This window comes from Dicentrarchus labrax, unplaced genomic scaffold (genome assembly GCF_905237075.1).
Source record: "Dicentrarchus labrax unplaced genomic scaffold, dlabrax2021, whole genome shotgun sequence".
NCBI classification, from domain to species: domain Eukaryota; kingdom Metazoa; phylum Chordata; class Actinopteri; family Moronidae; genus Dicentrarchus; species Dicentrarchus labrax.
In genome coordinates, this window is record NW_026136715.1 from 6,876,964 (window position 1) to 6,898,060 (window position 21,097).

The 21,097-nt window shown below is 40.1% G+C and overlaps 1 protein-coding gene across 1 annotated transcript; it reads right to left on the minus strand.

The window, feature by feature from the left end:
- Positions 1 to 917: 917 nt before the first annotated feature.
- spats2 (spermatogenesis associated serine rich 2) lies at positions 918 to 20,440 on the minus strand. The gene is made up of 13 exons (XM_051424281.1): positions 20,291 to 20,440; positions 15,810 to 16,095; positions 14,681 to 14,760; positions 13,582 to 13,690; positions 13,014 to 13,063; positions 12,466 to 12,688; positions 11,271 to 11,450; positions 10,971 to 11,106; positions 8,210 to 8,268; positions 5,937 to 6,046; positions 5,617 to 5,719; positions 5,341 to 5,489; positions 918 to 5,211 (listed from the first exon to the last, which is right to left on the minus strand). The coding sequence occupies exons 2-13, from the start codon at positions 15,832 to 15,834 to the stop codon at positions 4,963 to 4,965; spliced, it is 1,473 nt and encodes a 490-aa protein (XP_051280241.1). The 5' UTR covers positions 15,835 to 16,095; positions 20,291 to 20,440; the 3' UTR covers positions 918 to 4,962.
- Between the last annotated feature and the right edge of the window lie 657 nt (positions 20,441 to 21,097).

A 21,097-nucleotide genomic window follows, 5' to 3' on the forward strand; every position in this document is an offset into this window, starting at 1 on the left:
TTTCATACATTTATTAACACGTTTTGTTTAAAACTAAGTGAACAGTAACTTCAGGGCTCCCACTCTTCTTAACAAATCATTTTCCAGGAGTTTTCTCTACATTACAGCACTTCATAGAATTTACAGGTCAGCCTAGTATTGACACAGTTAACTGCAGTTTTATTCCAACTTGTTTAATGATGCAGGTTAATGAAGTCTCAGGTTCATCACAGGTAGGTCAGCACTTGAGACGGTTCACGTTGATCAGCTTAATGTGACGGTTTTTCCGCTGCGTCTCCAGTGAACTCACTACATTTTACAAGTTTTCCTCTCACAGGAAGTTACTTTGGCCACAGGCCGTAAGTAACTGTTCAAATTAAGTAGAATTTATTTGACAGAAAATTAATCTTCTCACTTATTAGCCCATTAAAAGAAGTAGACGTGTTTGTTATGCAATTAAAATTGATGTGTATGTTTATCAACGACAATAAGAAGACATTTCTCCACTGGGCTTTCATGAGGATACTGATACTCCGGCAAAAATAGACGTGATGACGAAAAGATTGTCCCATGTCTGGTAAACCTGCCTCCAAGTGTCATCTTACGCTACCAAAAACGTGGACGATTTGAGTGAGGGGAAGTGCAATTAAAAGCTTTCCAGGACAACACAGAATATTTAAATCAATTTCCAGGTGTTTCCATAACTGGAAAACTAGTCTCTGAATCTCCAGATTTTTCCAGGATGATTGGGAATCCTGAACTTGCAGCATCTGGACTCAAAAGCAGGAAATATGTTGATGAATTACTTCAAACCCCTGCAGCCAGACTGCTGGACATTCCCTGGATCACTTACCGACTTTAGAGACGCTGTAAAACCTCACTGTTAACTCTGCTTCAGCTCATGTGAACGCAACTACAAAAGAAACAAACATACACAGTCAGTATTGCAAACTGTTTATTCGTAGTAAATGAAAAGTGTGCAATTCAGTGAGTGGGAGAAAGAGCAGAGAGGGGTTGTCGGGGACGGTCGATGTCTTTGGTCCATATTTTGGTGGAGGGGATGTCAATGAATTGGTGGGAGACAAGAAAAGGCACTTGAGTTTACAGTTGTCTCAGAAAGGTTGTCTTGAGTAGGACTCCGGGGGGAGGGGAGGGGAGGGGGGGAGATCTACTGGAAGATGATGCTAGATGTTAACCTCCATTATGACTAATATGAATATCACATACAAAATGCTCCATGTGAGCACAAAATTATATAGCTACATATATGTATATACAGTAAGGAATCAGGAAAATTAAGAGCGATAGAAGGAAGAATAAGTGAAGTGTTGGATTTATCCCCTTTGGAATTCTTTACAGGCAGAGGAAGGAAAGAAAGAAAAAAAAGGCAGCAACAGGACGAAAATCATTTCTTTGGCGATAACCTAATATTCCTACAGTTTGGAATGTAAAACAAAAAGAAAAAAGTGAGACAGACAAAATCTCAGATGAGAAAAAAAAACTACTATCTTTGAGTCTTGATTGAACAAGTTCAGCACCTCTAACTTCTAGAGATAATGCTGGAATAAAAGATGATTTGTTTATCACCTGTCCTGCAGCTTTGATTAATTCAAACCATCATTAAGCAGAGTTGTGAAATGTGGTACATTGTTGTCCCCCACCCCCCCACCCCCCCACCCCACAACGTCGTCAATCAAAGTCTTGGTGACATTATAAAGTTACCGCCTCTGAAAGCACTTTAAGGAATAATTTGACATTTTAGGAAATAACACTGCTTTCTTACTGCGAGTATATAGTGTGTGTGTTCAGCCATTACTGTGGTGGCAACTCGCACCGACTGCTGAGTGTGACAGCAGCGAAAGGTAGTTGGTTTAATGTTAGGCAGTGGCCCCCAGTTAATGAAGAAGGTCCCTTATATGGCCGGCGATTTTAGCTTTATTCACATTTTACATATTAGTTAGACCCAAACTTTTTCCCTTTGGAGGGCCAAAACTGAAACTGCATCACATCACAGACCAATTATACTAATAAAGAAATCAAATCACTCTTCATGAAGTAAAGGCTCGGGTGTTTCTCATTCGGTTTTTAGTAGCTGATAAGTGCACAGGTTCTTCCTGATTTCCTAAACATCTTTGTAAAAAGTAACATTATAGAAAGTAAATGTGATAAGAAGAAAACTGTACACTTCTTATGACAGCTTGCAGTCAAACGTGTACATGTTGTACGGGGACGCCACCACAGTAATGGGGACTAAAAGGAGAAATTTGTGTCAAAATAAGACGACTGATTCCACATATGATGATACTAGAGCAGCCAGTTAGCTTAGCAGAAAGACTGGAAACAACTCCGTCTACAAAGGAAACTAAATCTGCCCACCACACTTAGAGCTCACTAATTAACATTTATGTTTCTTTGTTTAATATGTACAAAAATAGTGTCAAAATGGCAATGTGCCGTTTTATCATAAGCAAATAAGTAGTGTAGTGTTGCGTCTTCTTTGCCTTATTGCGGTGCGCCAAGCCGTAATGGGCTCGTTACTGCCCCCTGAGGCTGGAAAACACCCACTGCAACTACAAGTGGTGAAGAACTGCAGCCACACGGGGCAACAAGGATCTTTGCAACACAAAAGGTGAGATTTAAGTTTTATCGGAAGAGATTTCAAACAGTAAGAAAGGCATTGAGGGCATTTCCCTAAAATGTTGAACTACTGCTTTAAGTCAAAAGGTAACTTATTTATGTGTCTTTACAGCACATATTTACCAAAGACTGCTAAGATGTAAGCACTCTTTTCTCCACAATATTAACTAATATAATTACGGGAATAAAGATTTTTTTTTTTTAAATCTCAAATAATATGAAAAATCTCCCTATGATCAGAAAACTCAAGAGAAAACAAAAAGGGGAAAAGGGAAATAACATTTTAATTTCATTTTTTTCCCCCCAAAAAAAAGTCTGCACGAGGGAAGACGACACATGATGAAGAAGATGCAGCAATAATGTAACAACCAGTTTTACACTACAGCCTTTGCAGCTCCACCAACTGTATGTACATAACTACAAGAAGATAAGTGATGAGGAATCACCAGGGGTCCCTGTCCCTTAATAAGAGCCCACTGTGAGAAAACAGGCCGTGTCAAAAGATCAGCAATGAGGTATTCACCTGCTTTTTGTTCTCAAACCGTGGACACTACGATGAGACTTGACCCCCAACAACAGCCTTGAAGCATCTACTTGGCAGCCGTAGAAAAGAAATCTGTGACATCAATACAACCTTTCCAATGCAGTTTGATCAATTTTACTTTCACAGACGGGATAAAGTGAGTGTATAAAAAAAGGGGAAGAAAAAGATCTTGCATCTTATTCTCACACATATATTAATAAGTCACACGTCTCGCTCTACCAGTACCATCTGATTAGAAAGCCGTCATGATGCAGACATCCAAGTCTCTAGAAAGGCAAATGTGAAGTCTCTCTGTGACTAAAAAGGCAAGCACGTCATTAATATGCCATTCGTGTGCATTTAACAACAAAAACACAAAAGGAGCAAACAGTGCGCGTGGAAGAAGATCCATCGGAATAAATGTCGAGAACTATAAAACAGCATGTGGACAGTTTCCTTTCTTTCGAGTTTTAACGTATCATTTAACAGCATTCCACAACACAAATAATAATCAGCCCTCTCTTGGTTGTAAAATAATGAACAGCAAGCCGAGAACAACAGCATTCAAGATAACTCCGTTGGCCAGTGGGAGGGCGATACGTCACTGACCGAAGACAACATTTAAAGGAGTAGTTCGACACCTTGGTGAAATGGGGCAATTTACTTCCTTGCAGGGAGTTAGATGAGAAGCTTGATACCACTCTCACATCTGTGTGGTGAGTACGAAGCTCCAGCCAGCAGCTGATTAGATTATCTTAGTTTACTTAGACGTCCAGGGAAACAGCTAGCTTGGCTATAACCTCCAGTAAAGCCACAAGTTGTAGTTTCAACACTTCAGTCTTTGTAGAAAATAAACAAACAAGATAGAAAGTGTTCATTAGTGAGCTTCTGAGGCGCTTGTAGGCGGACTCTGTTACATTAGGACAGAAAACAAAAGCCTTTTCCAGTCTTTATGCTAAGTGTATGCTGGCGAGTTTCATATTTAACATACAGACGTGAGAGCGGTATCGATCCGTCTCATCTAACTCTCGACAAGAAAAGCAATGACCTATTTCTCAAATGTCAAACTATTCCGTTAAGAGGGCAACCTCTGCGTTCAGAGATTTACTCTCAAAGACAAAAACCGTTAAGTTCCCCTAATGTTTGTAGCAGCCATACAAAAAAAAAAAAAAGCTCTGGATTACAGTTTGATATGTTTTCATTTTCTACCTTTTAAAGATTAACGATAAGTCTGTAGTGTTGATTGCATGTCTTCTATCCTGATGACAAAATTCCCTGTTAATGTTAGAACTACGTTTGTACTTTCACTACACTTTCCACAGTGAAGGCATTGAAATGGTTCTGGGAAACAAAAAAAGAAAAAGATTTGAGGTGCAAATCAGAGAGCTGACAAAAGCCACAGCAAAAATAGAAATAGTACTAAGAGTTCAACCTCAATAGTGCACAAATTGTTGCAGGTAATCCTGTCAGTCTGCTTAACTGCCGAAATTAATAACAGATACTGACAATAGCATAGCAATGAGACCTCTCAAAAGGGGGGGGGGGGCTAAAGATAGAAGCTGTTACCTTAACCAGGATGGGCGAAATGCAAAAGGAAGAGCGATTACAGAACAGTTAGAGCTTTTCAAGTTTGAGGGATGAACGGGTAGATGCAGAGAGGTGGCACTACAGCTCAACTGACAGAAATATGTAAACTTGTATTCTATTCTTCATTGAAAGGAGTTAGTAGGAGGGGGTGGGGTGGGGGGGGGGGGGTGTAGGGTATGGGCGCGGGAGTGCAAGGGTTAGTAGATGGGGGTGATTGAGAACGCGGGTTTCCAATGTCAAGGGCAGTGCGTCCGGGGAGGCCTTTGGGGCAGCCCGTTGTGAGAGGGTCGTTCTTGGTTGTAGGAGGACGTGGAGGAACGGGAGGGACCTCTTGAGTTGTTAGAGTGCTGTGAAGTAGGACCAGAAGAGCCGCCGTCACTCTGATAGCGGTGGTTAGTGCGACCGGCGTTCCTGTCGTGGTAGGAACCGCCGTTATACCGCTGATACCCTTGTCCCTGGAAAGTACGCCTGTTGCCCTGGAAAATCTGAGAGGAGAATTTATATTGAAAAAAAAAAAAAAAAAGTTAGTCAGCAGCTAAGAATTATTACAACATCTGTGAACTGTGGGTGGTTTTATGGTCTGTTTGCCAAACACAACTGCTTTTCCAGCTGACCTGTTTGTTTGGTGGAGGGCGGTTTTCACTGGGGGTGCTTTGGGTCTGGGTGGGTGGAGGAGGAGTTTCAAGCAGGCTCGGGCTGGCAACAGAAGAGGACGTGGAGCTGCAACGGGACCGATTTGAGTAGCCTGTACGCGGATGATAAACTGTAAAAGAAACAACAACAACAATCACTGACAGTACAACCTGGGGCTTGCATCATTTAGGATTAATTAAATGGGGAAGGGGAGTATAAACAATAATAAAAAGAAAGATAAAACTAGAATACCGTACCTGATCCAAACCCTGAGATGCTCGTCTTCAGCGGTTCAAGATCAAATGTAAATCTTACAGCTTTCCCAAGGTCCTCGTCATATTTACGCTCACTGACAAAGTGCTGCGAAAAAACAAGCAGGTGAATGTGTGTTTAATTAGCTGTTTTCTTTCAATTATTTCTGCTTGTGGTTCACCTTGGAAAAGACAAAAACTCCAAATACAAATGAACTTTTTAATTTGCTTTCCATGGTGGATGAATGATTAACACCCAATCCACTGTGTATTCAGAGCGAGAGACAGACGAGGCCAAAACTGGAGCAGCAGTATTGTCTAAGTACCTTGATGTCTGCACGCAGTTCAGTCAACTGTTCCTCAGACATTGACGCCGACTGATCTGTCAGCCGTCTGAGCTCCTCTGCTCTCTTCTGCCGGGCGTCCAAAATCAACACTGAAACAACAATGTGATGTTTAACAGATATGCACGATGTCCTTGTTCCAGACTGCACTAAATATTCTGACAGATTATGTTCTATTAAGGGGCAACAAACTATGTAATTAAATATCTTTTACATGTCTGTTAGGAATAATCATTATGGCTGCAACTAATGATTATTTTCAAGTTCTTTGCTTAACTAATCGTTTGGTCTATAAAAAAAACTTAAGATATTCAGTTTACTATCACACAGACAAAAAATAAAATCGGCAAATACAATAATTAGAAAATATTTGGCATTATGCTTTAATGATTAATAGATGCTCAAGTTAGCTGCTCCATTATAATTTTCTGTCGATCGACTCATCAATTAACCAACTAATCCTTTTAGACTTCTAATCGCATTAAGTTTCATTTTCCTGTGAGAACTCAGCTGTGCTCTTTTGAAATGTACAGTACAAAGTACAGCTGACTCAGCATCTAAAGGTAAACAAGGGTCACAGATAAAAGATACCATGTATGTGCTAATGTGAAGGCCCATAAGTAACTGACATTAGTGTCACTCAACACTGAACGCCCAGTTACGTGTATTTTAGTTTCAGCCCTGAATGTCAAACAGAGCATTTAAATCAACATACAGTCTACATGCACAGTGTTACATGTCTACACATTATGTGCTCTGACTGCTGCTGTAGGAGAGAAAACGCTGAGCAGAAAAGCATCTCTGCTTCTTCTATGATAGATATCTCCCTGTATGATGCTGAATATCGGTGAAAAACAGAGAATTTAATTTCTGTACCACCTCATAAAATATCAGACTCCCCATGTACTACCATTATGGCCAATAAAATACAATAAAGTACAGTAAAATACAGCAGTGAAGGCTCTTCAGCTACTGACAGTTCACACAGGAAGCAGGTTGAATCCTAAATGGAAGCAGGTCAAGAACCAGAGCTAATTTGGTGGGAAAGAGGGTACTCCTGCTCCACACTTCTCTTCCCATAGTTCCTGTTTGGAGACGCGATTGCAGTGTTTTTGAACCTTTAATTTTTACCTCTGCTTACTATCTTGCCATCGGTTAATAACTAATCATGGATAACTAATCACAGATGTACGAGTGTGCTATGTGCATGAATGTGACTACATTGCAGATTATTTCCTGTTGAGGGAACTTTTTATACAATTCTCGGTCTGTATTATGTATTTTTTTGACAAAAGTCTATTCTTGTCTCTAATGCTTGCCCATTGTTCTATTAGACAATTTACTCTAGATTTAGTTCTTTACAGAAGTGATCCAAATGCTGAGATATAGGCCTTCTGTGTATATATTGTTTTGGTTTTCTTACAATCAAGAAGGCCTCACGACCCCCCACAAAGCTTTGTCACCTATTTTGATTAATTGATTAAGCCATTTTTCAAGCACAAATACCAAACATACACTGGTTCCAGTTTCTCTAATGAGTTGTTGTCTTTATATGATTATATAATGTTATATGAAACCAAATCCTTTTGGTTTTTGGACTTATATAAACAACAGATTATTCCATAAACAACAACCAGCTACAGTACTGCTACCTACAGTGAGGATCAGTAAGGATCATTCTATCCGGGTCTGCACTAAACAATACTGAGAACGTTTTGTTTGGATTATTTAATTTTCCATCAGTTAACACCAGTGTAACACAGGAAGTAGATTAGTAGGAGGTAAATTTTGAGGAAACCTGGCTTTTGTAATGTCCAAGAAAAACTAGAGTTTCTTCGCTTTCCTCTCAATTCCCCGCACACCTTGCACAAAGACAGCATTGAGTCTCCCTTGACACCTGACACTATTCACTTTTCCCAGGCCTGGAACACACAACACTCTACACTGAGAGGATAACATAAGGGAGAATGGCCTACTTGTACAAATATGCAGTCTTGCTCTGTCATGTTCCATACACACACAGTGGTATGCTACAGGTATATGAGCACCCTGAGGGCACCACTGCAGTTGAGAAGAAACTGGGACTTGCTGTTCCACAAGAATCCCTTTTGCCACCTTTCTGGAAGTGATTTAGGTCAGATTCTTCTTCCCGTGAGTCAGGTGATCATATTATGAGAAGAATACTAACAGCTCCCGGGTGGTATGTGACAAGAAGGTTGAGGTTCAGTCTACATACTTTAAGAAACAGTACTTACTGGAATCAGCTTTCACTTTGTCCATTTCTCCCAGCAGAGTCACTTCTCTGTCCATTAAACTAGAAAAAAAAGAGAGGGAGACACAAGGGGTGCGGGGGGTAATTTTTTTTACTACTTACTCAAAGACAAGAGGAATGCTGACTGAGGCAGAGATTACGAAGCAAATCTAATAACATTAAACCTAAACAGCATCGATGCATGACAATGCAAAATGACAAAAACAAAACATTTAGTACAATGTTTAAGGATTAAAAAGGACCAGTTGGTAGTAGTAGTGGCATCTAGCAGTGAAGTTGCACACTGCAACTAACTGAAACCTGCTCGCATCAGTATTTGATGACCTGGGAATGAGAACAAGCTGTGAAGTGGTTGAAGAAAATAAAAAGGTGGCCACTATCTAGAGCCAATGGGCTACTGCAGTAACACGGCATCTCTAAGTCTCATTCTAAGGCAACAAAAACACAACAATTCCTACATTCAGGTGATTATACACTAATGAAAACATAACAATGAATATTATGTTCCGTTTCTGCCAATAGATCCTCCTAAATGTTACACACTGGACCTCGGTGACAATCTGTGAATTTACACAGAAGTTTTCAGGTTGGGTGAGTAGAGTAAGTTCACTGCGGTTGTTTGTTTCTTTGGGGCGATTTTTGTCATTTTGTGTTGCTAACTGAATGTTCTGCCTATAAAGGATGAGTGAGAGCCACTGCAAAGCGACAGTTATTCAGCGGCACTGAGCCAAAGAATGAGTGAGAGGAAAAACAGCATGTAGAGCCAGAATATTTTCACATCTAACATCTAAATTAAGGGATGGTAGCGAACTTGCCGCTACCTACTTTGTTTACAAGGAAACTCCATGTGGGAACTTTTAAGACCTCAGTATACTTTAAACAAACTGCTGGTTGGATTGTCTGACTCAGTGTCCCTCTCTTGCCTGAAATTGGGGAGTTTGCCTTAGATTTTTAGTATTTTTCCCTATAGACAATCTTACAGTCGCACCCCTTTACACAGCAACTGGCCAGGTATGCAGAGGTGAATATGCACGAGTCTCCCTCAGGCTCTGTTTTTTCATTCTTTACACAACTACTTCCGTCACATCTTGTGTGTACAAACAAGGTCAACAGCATGACTGCCTTCAAGGAGAGACGGTAAGTGTAATGCAGGAGGCTATGATGGCAGGCTTTTTGTGCGGAAATTAAGTGCTGCAGGGGTGACGTCTTTTTGTAAGCCAATCCGGTTCTTTTGACAAAAAGGGACTTTTCCATTCGGTTTTGGATTATTGTACAACATAAGCTCTGTGGGGGAACAAACGTTTCTGATACACATTTTGTTCAGCAAGATAATCTTAAAGGAACACCACTTGATTTTTGAGGTGTAAATACGCTCACCAGAAGTAAAAGCTAATGTTAGGCTATAAAACTATACTGTGGTTGCAAGACTTCAGAGTCAACTTTAAGTGTTCTGCCTGCTGAGGTTTATTAATGTCGCCGACAACCTTCTTAGTCTCATTTAGCCACTACGCTGTGATTCCAGATTACTTTGCAGCCATCTGGCTCGTGACCACAACTTGTTTTCTGGCCAAACCCAGAATTTACCAGCATTTGGCGCTTGGTCGGTCTTAATTTTGGACCCTGGTGGAGGGACCCTTCTGACCCACTTGTACTGTTCTAGGTTAGATCCATTAGTAATATGTACAGTTTAGTGACTGCTTACAGCTTAAAAACAAAATTAATAAAACTGCTAACAGATTTTGTTATCAGTTATAACACTACACTCTAGTTTTTAGATAGTCTATAATATTTTCCCTCTCACACCACAGGAAGGAAGACATACATACAGACAGACAGACAGACAGACAGACAGACAGACAGACAGACAGACAGACAGACAGACATACATACATACATTACATACATACATACACAGGCTCAACAGTCTCCAACAGTTTCCTATTATGCAAAGCTCTGTCCCAGTGTCATAGAGTAGGACAAAGGTAAGCACAATGCCCTTTGACTTACTGAACTGAAACCTATAGCCACTCACTTTACCCGCTACATTAAACATACAACATGAACAAATATCAAGGAACATAAACAGCCCTTCTTGACCATTTTGTTCCAGGAACTATGGATGCAGAGGGACTAAACTCAAAAACTAAAAGTCCATTTTGTTTGTCTGTTTCCACTGCAACCGATGAACCATGAAGATTAAGCAAATTGCACCGATGACTGAAAAGGCAGCGTCCGATATATTGCCCGACTCTGATGTCTGAGTTGAATGTAACGAATGATTGAAAATTAGACAAATACATCAGAGGAGACAGAAAACTCACTTTGTTCTCCCATCACACCCTTTCTCTCTTTATTTTACTTTTACTAGTCAGGAGCCGCAACAACAAAGCTAAACTTTGCTTTTAACGTCATTAACAAAAAGGAATGTCTGTCCTTCCCTCCACCTGATATTGTTACTAGAGTACAAGTTGTAGTGGGTGTGGTGTCTGACTGATCAGTGATTGTCAGCCCTATAAACCCTGCCCCATAAGTTCCTGATTCCATTAGAAAATACTGCACCAGGAACTATCATACAGGAACTAAATTCAGTTCCTCAAAAGGTTCTTGGTCCCCTGGGAAAGCTCCTGAAGTGGAAAACAACCTACAGGGTGTTTTGTTATACCTCACTTTTCAACATGCTACAATATTTTATAACCTTAAGATCAACTACAGCCATGACAAGAGGCAGATTTTAAGTCACGCACCAGCTCTGGAGCTCAGCAAACGTCTGCTTCATCCTCTTGATTGAGGAGTCCATCTCCTCCTTGACCACCATCCTGTAGCGAGTCAGTGAGGCAGTGCATCTCTGCAGGTCCTTCACAGAGCGGTCAATGTTGGAAGCTGAAGGGGCAGACAGCACACATGACTTGGTGTTACATGACTACCACACAGATTAGATTTTACCCGTGCCTTCGTAACACCTCACAGTTCTCAATCAATCACTGTTACAATAAACAACGTGCAGGACAAGATAATTTGGGAGATAAGAGGTACAGGTGACTAACCTATCTTCTTAACTCCTGACGATCCTTGCTCATCAGGGGTGGGTGTTAATGAGGAAGTGGGTGGATGTGAATTTGAGCCTGGCCTGTGTCGGTTCTTGTTTCCTCTGGGACCCTGGTGATTCCTTCCTCCTTGCTGTAAGGCGGGACTTGGAGCGCTACCTTGACTTTCTGCTTCTGCACCTGTGAGAAGACAGATTACTTTACAGCAAGTAGAGTCAGTGGTTTCTAAACTAACTTTCCCAAGTCGGTCAGCAGCAGAGTATTTGTGTAGGCTGTTTTTCTTTTCTCCCCGCCCCAAAAAAACAAGAAAAAAAATCTTAATTAAAACACTTCTTTTAAGAAAGAGAAATGATATATAGCAAAAGATTACATCACAATATCTCAAACAGAAAATACATTTGGACTCTCTATTTATCGACCTGATGAATGGCACCTGTTCATTAAGAGTGGCGCATCCATGAGATTTTATCCTTACTATAAATAATGCAAAATGTAATCCATAAAAATGTTACCCCAGAATAAAGCAAGAATTTCCTCATGTTGGAAACAGTAATCATGTTAGGGACCCCAAAACAATGAGGAAATATTACTACTGCTGTCAGCACTGTACTAAAATAAAAAAGAAGAAGTTTGATATGTAGATTAAATGGTCAATGACTTAGATGGAAGGTGGTCAAAGGGAACAAGTAGGGGCCAAAGGTCTGAGGACAGAGGGTGTCGTATACTGTACAGACTGTAAAGCCTCTTGAGGCAAATTTGTTAGTTGTGATATTGGCCTATATAAATATGACAATGACTACTCACAAGGCTAGTAGTGAACTGCTGCAGCTGGCGAGCAAATCAATGTTAATGTAAAAATAAAAACAAAGAGGGAAGATTAAACTCTCTGATCTAACAAGCTTACCAACAGTTAGTTAGCAAACACAATTTCTCTAGAGTTTTGAGAAGAGAGTCATCAGCGTTCTGCTCTCACTGTTGCAGCCTTCTCTTCATTTCACTAACAGTAAGCTTCAGCCCAATATCCATACTAGTCCTGGGACTGTTTTTCATTTAAACGGCGATCAGAGCAGACTTTTATATATCCATATTATCTATACTGATTGGAGCAGGTAATTCTCATTCCAGCAAAATAATAACTTAAAATCCTTCAGCCCTTCTTTCTTTTGCCTTTATCACTTCACAGATCTGTCATTACCGGTGGTTTCGGATGTAGCGGGTTCAGAGTCCAGCTCGGCTGCATCCAGGGAGGCAGAGTCCAACTGTTCGCTCAGAGAATCCAGTGACTCTCCATCCATTACTGATCCGTTGGCATGAAAGCCGTTGATCTCATCCTTGCCCTCCTCAGGCGATGTGGTCTCAGGTGGCGCAGGGTCTGCTGAGGCCTCTGGCTGAGGCTTGGGCTTCTTTTTCTTCTTGGGCTGGACAAAGAGAGAAATGAGTGTAAAAACATCTCTGTTCATATTGTCTTTGTTCATTATCTCTAACCTATTCAGTGCACACACAGACAAATGTTTTGATTTGAGCTAAAGCTGAAAAAACACTGCCAAAACTGGAATAAACAGCTTGTCAGCATTCAGATTAACATGTCACTTCTCTGCCTTAATCCGTAGTTTACAAAGAATGACAGGCACTTTGCACATCTAATTTTAAAAAGTACAGCAATTAGTTTCAAGAATCTAAAAACTAGGTCTGACATAAATATGCTAACTCAACAAAAGAGACATTCAAGAGGCATGTTCTCACCTTCTTTTTGCCAGTGACATTCCACTCCTTCAGGATCTCAACTGCACTACCTGAGGTACAAAGCAAACAATGATGACAAAAGGTACACACTGACCCACTGACAGACTTGAAACTTTTTAACACATATCTGAATGCCCTGAGGCGTTGTTTAGACACCACTAAACGGGAAACAAAGCAGTGTGACGTACGGGGACAACCTTCTCAGGCTATAATTAAACTCGTCAAACTAAAAAGGTATGCAAATGACGCTCAGGCTGGTGAATGCAAAGCATGGCATGCGTGACAAAAAATTTTTTCCTCAAGGTCACGTTTTGCACAAATGTGGGCGGCATGCCAGGACAAAAGGGGCTGACTAAAATACAGTATTACAGAAAGTATTTGTGGAAGCAGATATGGTGCATCACATTACACTAGCATACATAATATAGGTCATCTTAAATCTGTCTTCGTGTGGTGCAATTACCACTGTCTTCAAGGCCCAATTGCTCTAAAATATGCAATACTACCAGTTTTATGGTACAGTAACTTCGCTGTAAGTTCCTATAATTTCCCATTGACGTCCTCATACCTTCTAAAAAAGCTTGAACGGCCTTGTCAACACAGTTCTCAAAATGCTGCAACACCAGCACAATCTCATTGTTACTTTTGTTGGGGACAACTGCCCGGACAGCACTGATCTGTAAAATAAAAGCAGAAAAGTATGAGAGGAACAGGTTTTAACATCATCTCAAAAGTGACTCAGCATTTACTGTAAATTCCTAATGGTGTTTTTAACATTTAAATAACATTTGCCTCAAGGACACAGCCATGTCCTTTAGTTCTTATTCATAAACTACAAATGTAGAAATACACAAATCTTTTATTTACTGCAAACAGAGAAAGACATGTACACAAACCAGAAGCTAATAATGCAAATAATCACAACTTTATCATTTTTATTTACTATTAGTATTTTTGGACAGGTATCAGTAACAGTTTAAAACCACAATATTTGTTAGCAGTTTCGGCATTAATTATTCACTGCCACTTGCGTTCAGTGTGGCAACCCCACAAAAGATTTGAATTAGAAACCAAAACCCAAATAACCTGCCATGAAGACATTATGACTCCACTGTGAAACTCTGTACAGCCTTCTTTTTATTCAGTTGCTCCATTATAGATTAACAGATTTAAAGAGGATGTGGCTCATCATGAGATTACATTACAGGTACAGTATACCTCTTGCACAGTCATTCATTTTTCCCATGAAGACTTCAGGTTATATATTGTGTTGAGCTATTTAACATCTCAGTAACTAACAGACATTGATAAATTAACACCCATTTAGACAGGAATAACCCAAGAGTCGCTCGTAGCGCTACATTTTTCCTTCAGCAATACGATATTGTTGCTCATGCTCCGACAACTTGCCCTCTCCTGTTTATTCTTGCCAAAAACCAGCTCACTGGGAAACGGCTGTGCAGAGCCCACAACTAATGAAACTCAATGTCGAGGCTTAGGAGCAAATCAACCAAAACAAAGAGAAAAGTGTTTAAGTTCGGGAGCAGATTAGAAGCTCTTGATGCTACGCACATGTTGTGATTTTATGTTTGAAATTTAACCCTCCAGTAAAAACCCGCAGGCTCTCTGTGCCAGTCGTGTGTAGTGTGTGTGTGTGTACGTCTTACCTTCTCCTTCATCCTCTCAGCTGTTCCTCCCTGGGACATGACCATTTTAGAGCGAGTGTCAAACACCACCCCAGACGTATCTGGAAAAAAAAATATATAAAAACATCAAACTCCATTGTTTGTTCAAGCCTTGAATCGTATTTGCAAACCACTGTAGAACATAATTTGCAAAACAAAACGGCCGAGAGATATCTTCAGAGATTTCCTGGAAAGAGTAGTCGATTACATTTATGAATCAATGGAAGATCTGCACTTGTGAAGCCGCTTCGAGCAAAAAAGGCTGACTCAAATACCCATGTTTATCTTGACTATAAACATATTTTCAACCTATGAGATTACTGTATGCATTGTTAGTATTAAAATCGCCACAAAATGAGAAAATGTCGATGCCAACATCACTGTACATTGTACTGTGGAGGTGGAAGGATGTGTTATCTAGGCATATAAGCACAGCCACTTCAGTTAACAGCACAAGCAGCAAAGTCTGAACAATGCGATTGAATCTGATTTGAATTTACTAAAAACCAACAAAGTTTTGTCTGAAAAGACATTCTTGCAAGAGGAACAAGTTCACGGTTTCTGTCTGACTCAGTCAGGAAACAGCTGCATTAAGATTTGTTAAAACAAAAAAAGAGATAATTTTCTGGTTTAAGGACATTTCTTTAAACAAAAAAAAATAAATAAAAAGATAAAAGATAAACAAAAGGCTACAGCTGAGTGTGAAGAGTCGGGGTAAAGTACAGAGTTAATCTATGTCCATTTAAAGACAAGACAGAAAGACGGGGCCCTTGTAAAAGTTGTTTTTCCACCAGCACAAAAGTAGGTTAATGTCACCGTAAATGTCGACAGCATTTCTCTATTTTTTCTTCTCCATTTACAATTCAAATCCACAATTAAAGTATCTGTTACACAACACTCAGTATTTTTAGGACTACTCCATTAGACTCCATCTGAAAACAATTATGCACAATTTGTTAAATAACTTCCAACTGTGATCTAACGTAAACCTTTCTTCAGCTGAATGCTGCAGCCTTTAAAAACACAGATGACAACAGCGTTGTACACAAAACATATACAATATTATTAATTAATTAATATTAATTAAAGAGTTATTAAAGCAAATACATACCCTTTTGGCTGTTCTTCTTCGCCATGTCACACAGAGGTATGAGAGAAACGCTTGGTCATACACTTCCTCAAGACTTTATTAACCCTTCAAATATGTTTATGCTGGTGTTCAAGAAAGGGCTCCAAGTGTGATAACCTCCTTTTTCAGTTCTTCTAGTTAGAGAAAACGCCAAAAAGGCTCACAACTGCCAGGAGGGGGGGTTGGAAGAACAAGGTTCACATCAGGACTCCACCATTTAGGCAAAGATTCAGGTTTTCCTCTTTTGCTCCACCAAGTTGATCCAAATCTGTGGGGGAAAAAAAAAAAAGAATAAATCAGCTGTGTTACAGGAAACAGTGATCGAAAATGGTTCTGCACCATGGTCCAGAATGTAAGGGTGGGGGGAACTATATTCAAAGTAGCATGTAGCAACAAAAAAAAATGCACAGATAAAAATCTCCACTTCGTCGAGATCAGAAAATATGAATGCATTTCCTCTGGCTATAAAATATGAATGAAAAACAGATTTCAATAAGTTATTGTCTGCCTGGAAAAGCGTTCCTCGAACTGAATCTGCAGTTAATATTGTCCTTGGCAGAAACACAGCATTTAGTTTGAAGGAAAAAAAAGTTAGCAGGACTGTAGAGAAACACGTCTTTGAAGGGTATTTCCTTTTTCCCCCCTCCATCAGTGCTCTGTAGGAGTGGTGGGTGATAATGTCATGACGGTTACACAGAATACTTACCAAGCCTTCATGGTAAACGGGCTGATGATGACTGTATATCCAAGAATCTGACACGTCGACAAATTATTTTCATAGGCGTGATCGAGAGCCAACGCAAATATTTTGGATTTCTGTGCAGCCGAACTCATAAGCGATGACACAAATGGTTTTGATGATGCCAGTTGTAACTGAAATATAAAAAAGGGCTTTGACTATGTGCCTTTTGGACACGTTTCTGTCTTGCAAAGTGCTTTTAATTTTCATGACACATTTTTTTTGTTACTGTGAATTAAACTGTGAATTAGCAACCAAGAAGCTGACAAGCTGTCACACTAATAATAATAATAAAGAAAGGAGTTGTATCATCCCACTGAAATCTGTACATCTTTTTCTAGGCATTCCTGATTCGTTCTCTGTTCTCAAATGAGTCTGCAATTTGTTGCTTTTAAAAAAAGAGAGACTTTTATTCTGAAATTCTTAAATCAAAAGAAACCACCAAAGTAAAAAAGAGGATTTTTTTCTTTTTTAATAAAAGAGGAAAACGTCTGCAAGCCTCTAAAACAACCTTGGATCGTCTGGAAAAGATGCCATCACCCTGCTGAACAATCAATACTCTGCTGATACCTCAAGCTCTTTTTTACAGACTACAGCCAAACCTGAGTCTACTTTAATTATGTCCCTTCTAGTCTTAAAAATGCTTCAACCAGACTTCAGCAATCTGGACTCATTTTTATGGGCCAGCTGTTTCCCCCTTTTTAGGTTTCCCTTTCTGAACCTGGTTCTCTAGAAAGGGAAACTTAGAGACTTGTACAAACCCACACCCTTCTGATTAGGACCTTGGCATGCCACAGTCCTGGTTCCACCACACCTTCTGCAGACGTCAAACTCACACAGGCAAGGCGACACTGCAGCAGCCATTCACGCAAGCACAAGGATGCATTATGTTTATCAAAAGGGATGGTGCTTGAATCCTCAAGGGAGCCAGGTGCACTTGTTGATGCAATGGAGAACAAGTGCCAACTCAGCACTCAACACAACAACCAAACTGACTGAAAAGTTTGTTTAAATTGAAGAAGTTGGCAAATGTAAAGACGTTGGTTGTACATGTGACACATCTAGGCGGAAACCAAGCTGCATACAGTCAGTCAGTCAGTCAATCTCAAACGAGACTGCAAGTCACCACTTTTCACGCAGGGCTGCACAATATGATGTGACATCTGTTAAGAAACATGTTATCTGTTTAGCAAGATTTCTAAGGAAGGAGATCTCTACAGAGATACAGTACTTTATTAATAATTATTAATAAGGGTAATTTAAGGGGGTTTTTTTGCGATATAATCTCTTCTCCTGGAAAAGAAGCAGCATGGAAACAGTTCAAAGTGTTTGTAGGTAAAACAATTGTGTACTTTTGAAAATCCAGGCTATAAAACTAAAACAAATCTGAAGCAGTTCATGTTACAGCTAGAGAGAGAGAGAGACAGAGAGAGACAGAGAGAGAGACACACACAGAGACAGAGAGAGACACAGAGAGAGACAGAGAGAGAGAGAGAGACAGAGAGAGAGACAGAGACAGAGAGAGAGACAGAGAGAGAGAGAGACACACACAGAGAGAGAGAGAGAGAGAGAGAGAGAGAGACAGACAGAGAGAGAGAGAGAGACAGAGAGAGAGAGAGACACACAGAGAGAGACAGAGAGAGAGAGAGAGACAGAGAGAGAGAGAGAGAGAGAGAGAGACAGAGAGACACACACAGAGACAGAGAGAGAGAGAGAGAGACACAGAGACAAGGAGACACAGAGAGAGACAGAGAGACACACAGAGACAGAGACAGAGAGACAGAGAGAGAGACACAGAGACAGGGAGACACAGAGAGAGAGAGAGAGAGACACAGAGAGAGAGACACACAGAGACAGAGAGAGAGACACAGAGAGAGAGAGAGAGAGAGACACGCACAGAGAGAGACAGAGAGAGAGAGAGACAGAGACAGAGGGGAGAGAGAGAGAGACAGAGACAGAGGGAGAGAGAGAGACAGAGAGAGACAGTTTAATTTGACTTTAAACATGATCTTCCTCTTATTATTAATGTTACTATTATTATTTATCAGAATCAGAAGTAGGTTTTCACATATGAGGGGATTTGCCTTGTTACATTGGTGCATAATAATCACAATCAAGTGAAGACAAATGTAAATAAAGAGAGACAATAAAAGGAGCCACTATATACAAATATAAACATAAAGAGTGATATAATATTATGGCAATATTAGAATCAGAATCAGATATATACAATACTTTATTGTATTTATATTACAACACAATATATAGAGAGAAATAGAAAATGTAGACAGAGAGAGAGAGACAGAGAGAGAGACAGAGAGAGAGAGACAGAGAGACACACAGAGACACAGAGAGAGAGACACAGAGACAAGGAGACACAGAGAGAGACAGAGAGACACACAGAGACAGAGACAGAGAGACAGAGAGAGAGACACAGAGACAGGGAGACACAGAGAGAGAGAGAGAGAGACACAGAGAGAGAGACACACAGAGACAGAGAGAGAGACACAGAGAGAGAGAGAGAGAGACACGCACAGAGAGAGACAGGAGAGAGACAGAGACAGAGAGGGAGAGAGAGAGAGACAGAGACAGAGGGAGAGAGAGAGACAGAGAGAGACAGACAGAGACAGAGGGGAGAGAGAGAGAGAGACAGAGAGAGAGACACAGAGAGAGAGACACACAGAGACAGAGAGAGAGAGAGAGACAGGGAGAGAGAGAGACAGAGGGAGAGAGACACAGAGACAGACACAGAGAGAGACAGAGGGAGAGAGAGAGAGACAGAGAGAGACACAGAGACAGGGAGAGAGAGACAGAGAGAGACACAGAGACAGGGAGAGAGAGACAGAGAGAGACACAGAGACAGGGAGAGAGAGAGAGAGACAGAGACAAGACAGAGAGAGAGACAGACAGAGAGAGAGAGAGACACACAGAGACAGGGAGAGAGAGACAGGTCATTTGTAAAGCATCTTTAATGTGAATGGTGCAGATTCAGCCTTTTCTGCATTAAGTCAAATCAGCTGCCGTACATCTATACAAACATTACCCAAATGTTACAAAGCTTCCTCCCCCTCCCTCCCTCCCCTCCTCCTCCAGCCTCCCTCCTTCAGCAATCTCAGGAGAAACAACCTGAGCTTCTTTTAACGACTAACGTTAAACTGCCATCAACATTTAACTCCGCGTTATTAACGTTAGCCAACTTAACCCTTAAAATGGATCATCAAAACATGGACCCTCCGAAAACGTTAGCTTATCCAACCTGTACCTAACCTATCTGACTAACTTTTAATTTAACAACAACAGTCTCTCTTTCTTTCTCTCTCTTTTCGTTCACATATTTTGTCTCTAAAGTCCGGGAGGCTTACGTTAACGGCGGCTCGCTCACATTACCTAACGCTAGCTCACTGTGTGATTAGCATTAGCTCCGCGTTAACTGACAATTTACAGCCGTTAACGTTTAAAACGACCTCCTAACTCAACGTGACGCAGCTTTAAGTACCAACACCGTCTTTATGGACGGACCTTGTGAATGCTGCTTTAGTGTAGTAGCTATTTTTTTATTTTTTTATTATTATTATTCAAAGCTAGCCATCCTTTTTTTTTTTTTTTTTTTTTTTTTTTTAAGCTCACTCCGCCTGCTCGGCTAGCCTGCTGTAAAAAAAAAAAAAAGCATCCCGTGTTAATGTCAGCGAGGGTTCACGGTGTTTAATTTGAATTAAATACGTACTTTGGTGTTGGCAGAGGGGGGAAAAATCCGAGCAGTAGCTTGTGGAAACGGGTCAGCGGAGCTCCGGCCGCCTGTCGTCTGCTTTAACGCCGAGGAGTCTGCGGAGTCTGCGGCGGCTGCGGACACTGTCGTCCTACACTAGACTCCTCAAACCGGGGGTTGCCAGGTCGCGTTCACACAGCCCTCTTTTTAAGGCTTCAGACCTACTTCATTTATATGAGGTTTAATTTGACTTTAAACATGATCTTCCTCTTATTATTAATGTTACTATTATTATTTATCAGAATCAGAAGTAGGTTTTCAGATATGAGGGGATTTGCCTTGTTACATTGGTGCATAATAATCACAATCAAGTGAAGACAAATGTAAATAAAGAGAGACAATAAAAAGGAGCCACTATATACAAATATAAACATAAAGAGTGATATAATATTATGGCAATATTAGAATCAGAATCAGATATATACAATACTTTATTGTATTTATATTACAACACAATATATAGAGAGAAATAGAAAATGTATATATTGGTATATATGTAAAAATAAACAATAGAAATCGATAGAAAAATAAATATAATAAGAGCCTGTACATATATATATATATATGATACAAAAATACAATATATGACAATATAGACAGAAGTCAATGTATGCTACAGTATGTGACCAACAGATATGAAATAAGTAATAGTAGTGAGATCATAATTATTATTTTTTAATATAATATAATATACATATGTACATAGAAGCAAAAATACATACACCTCCATACACTTCCATATGCATAACACACAACAAACAAAGG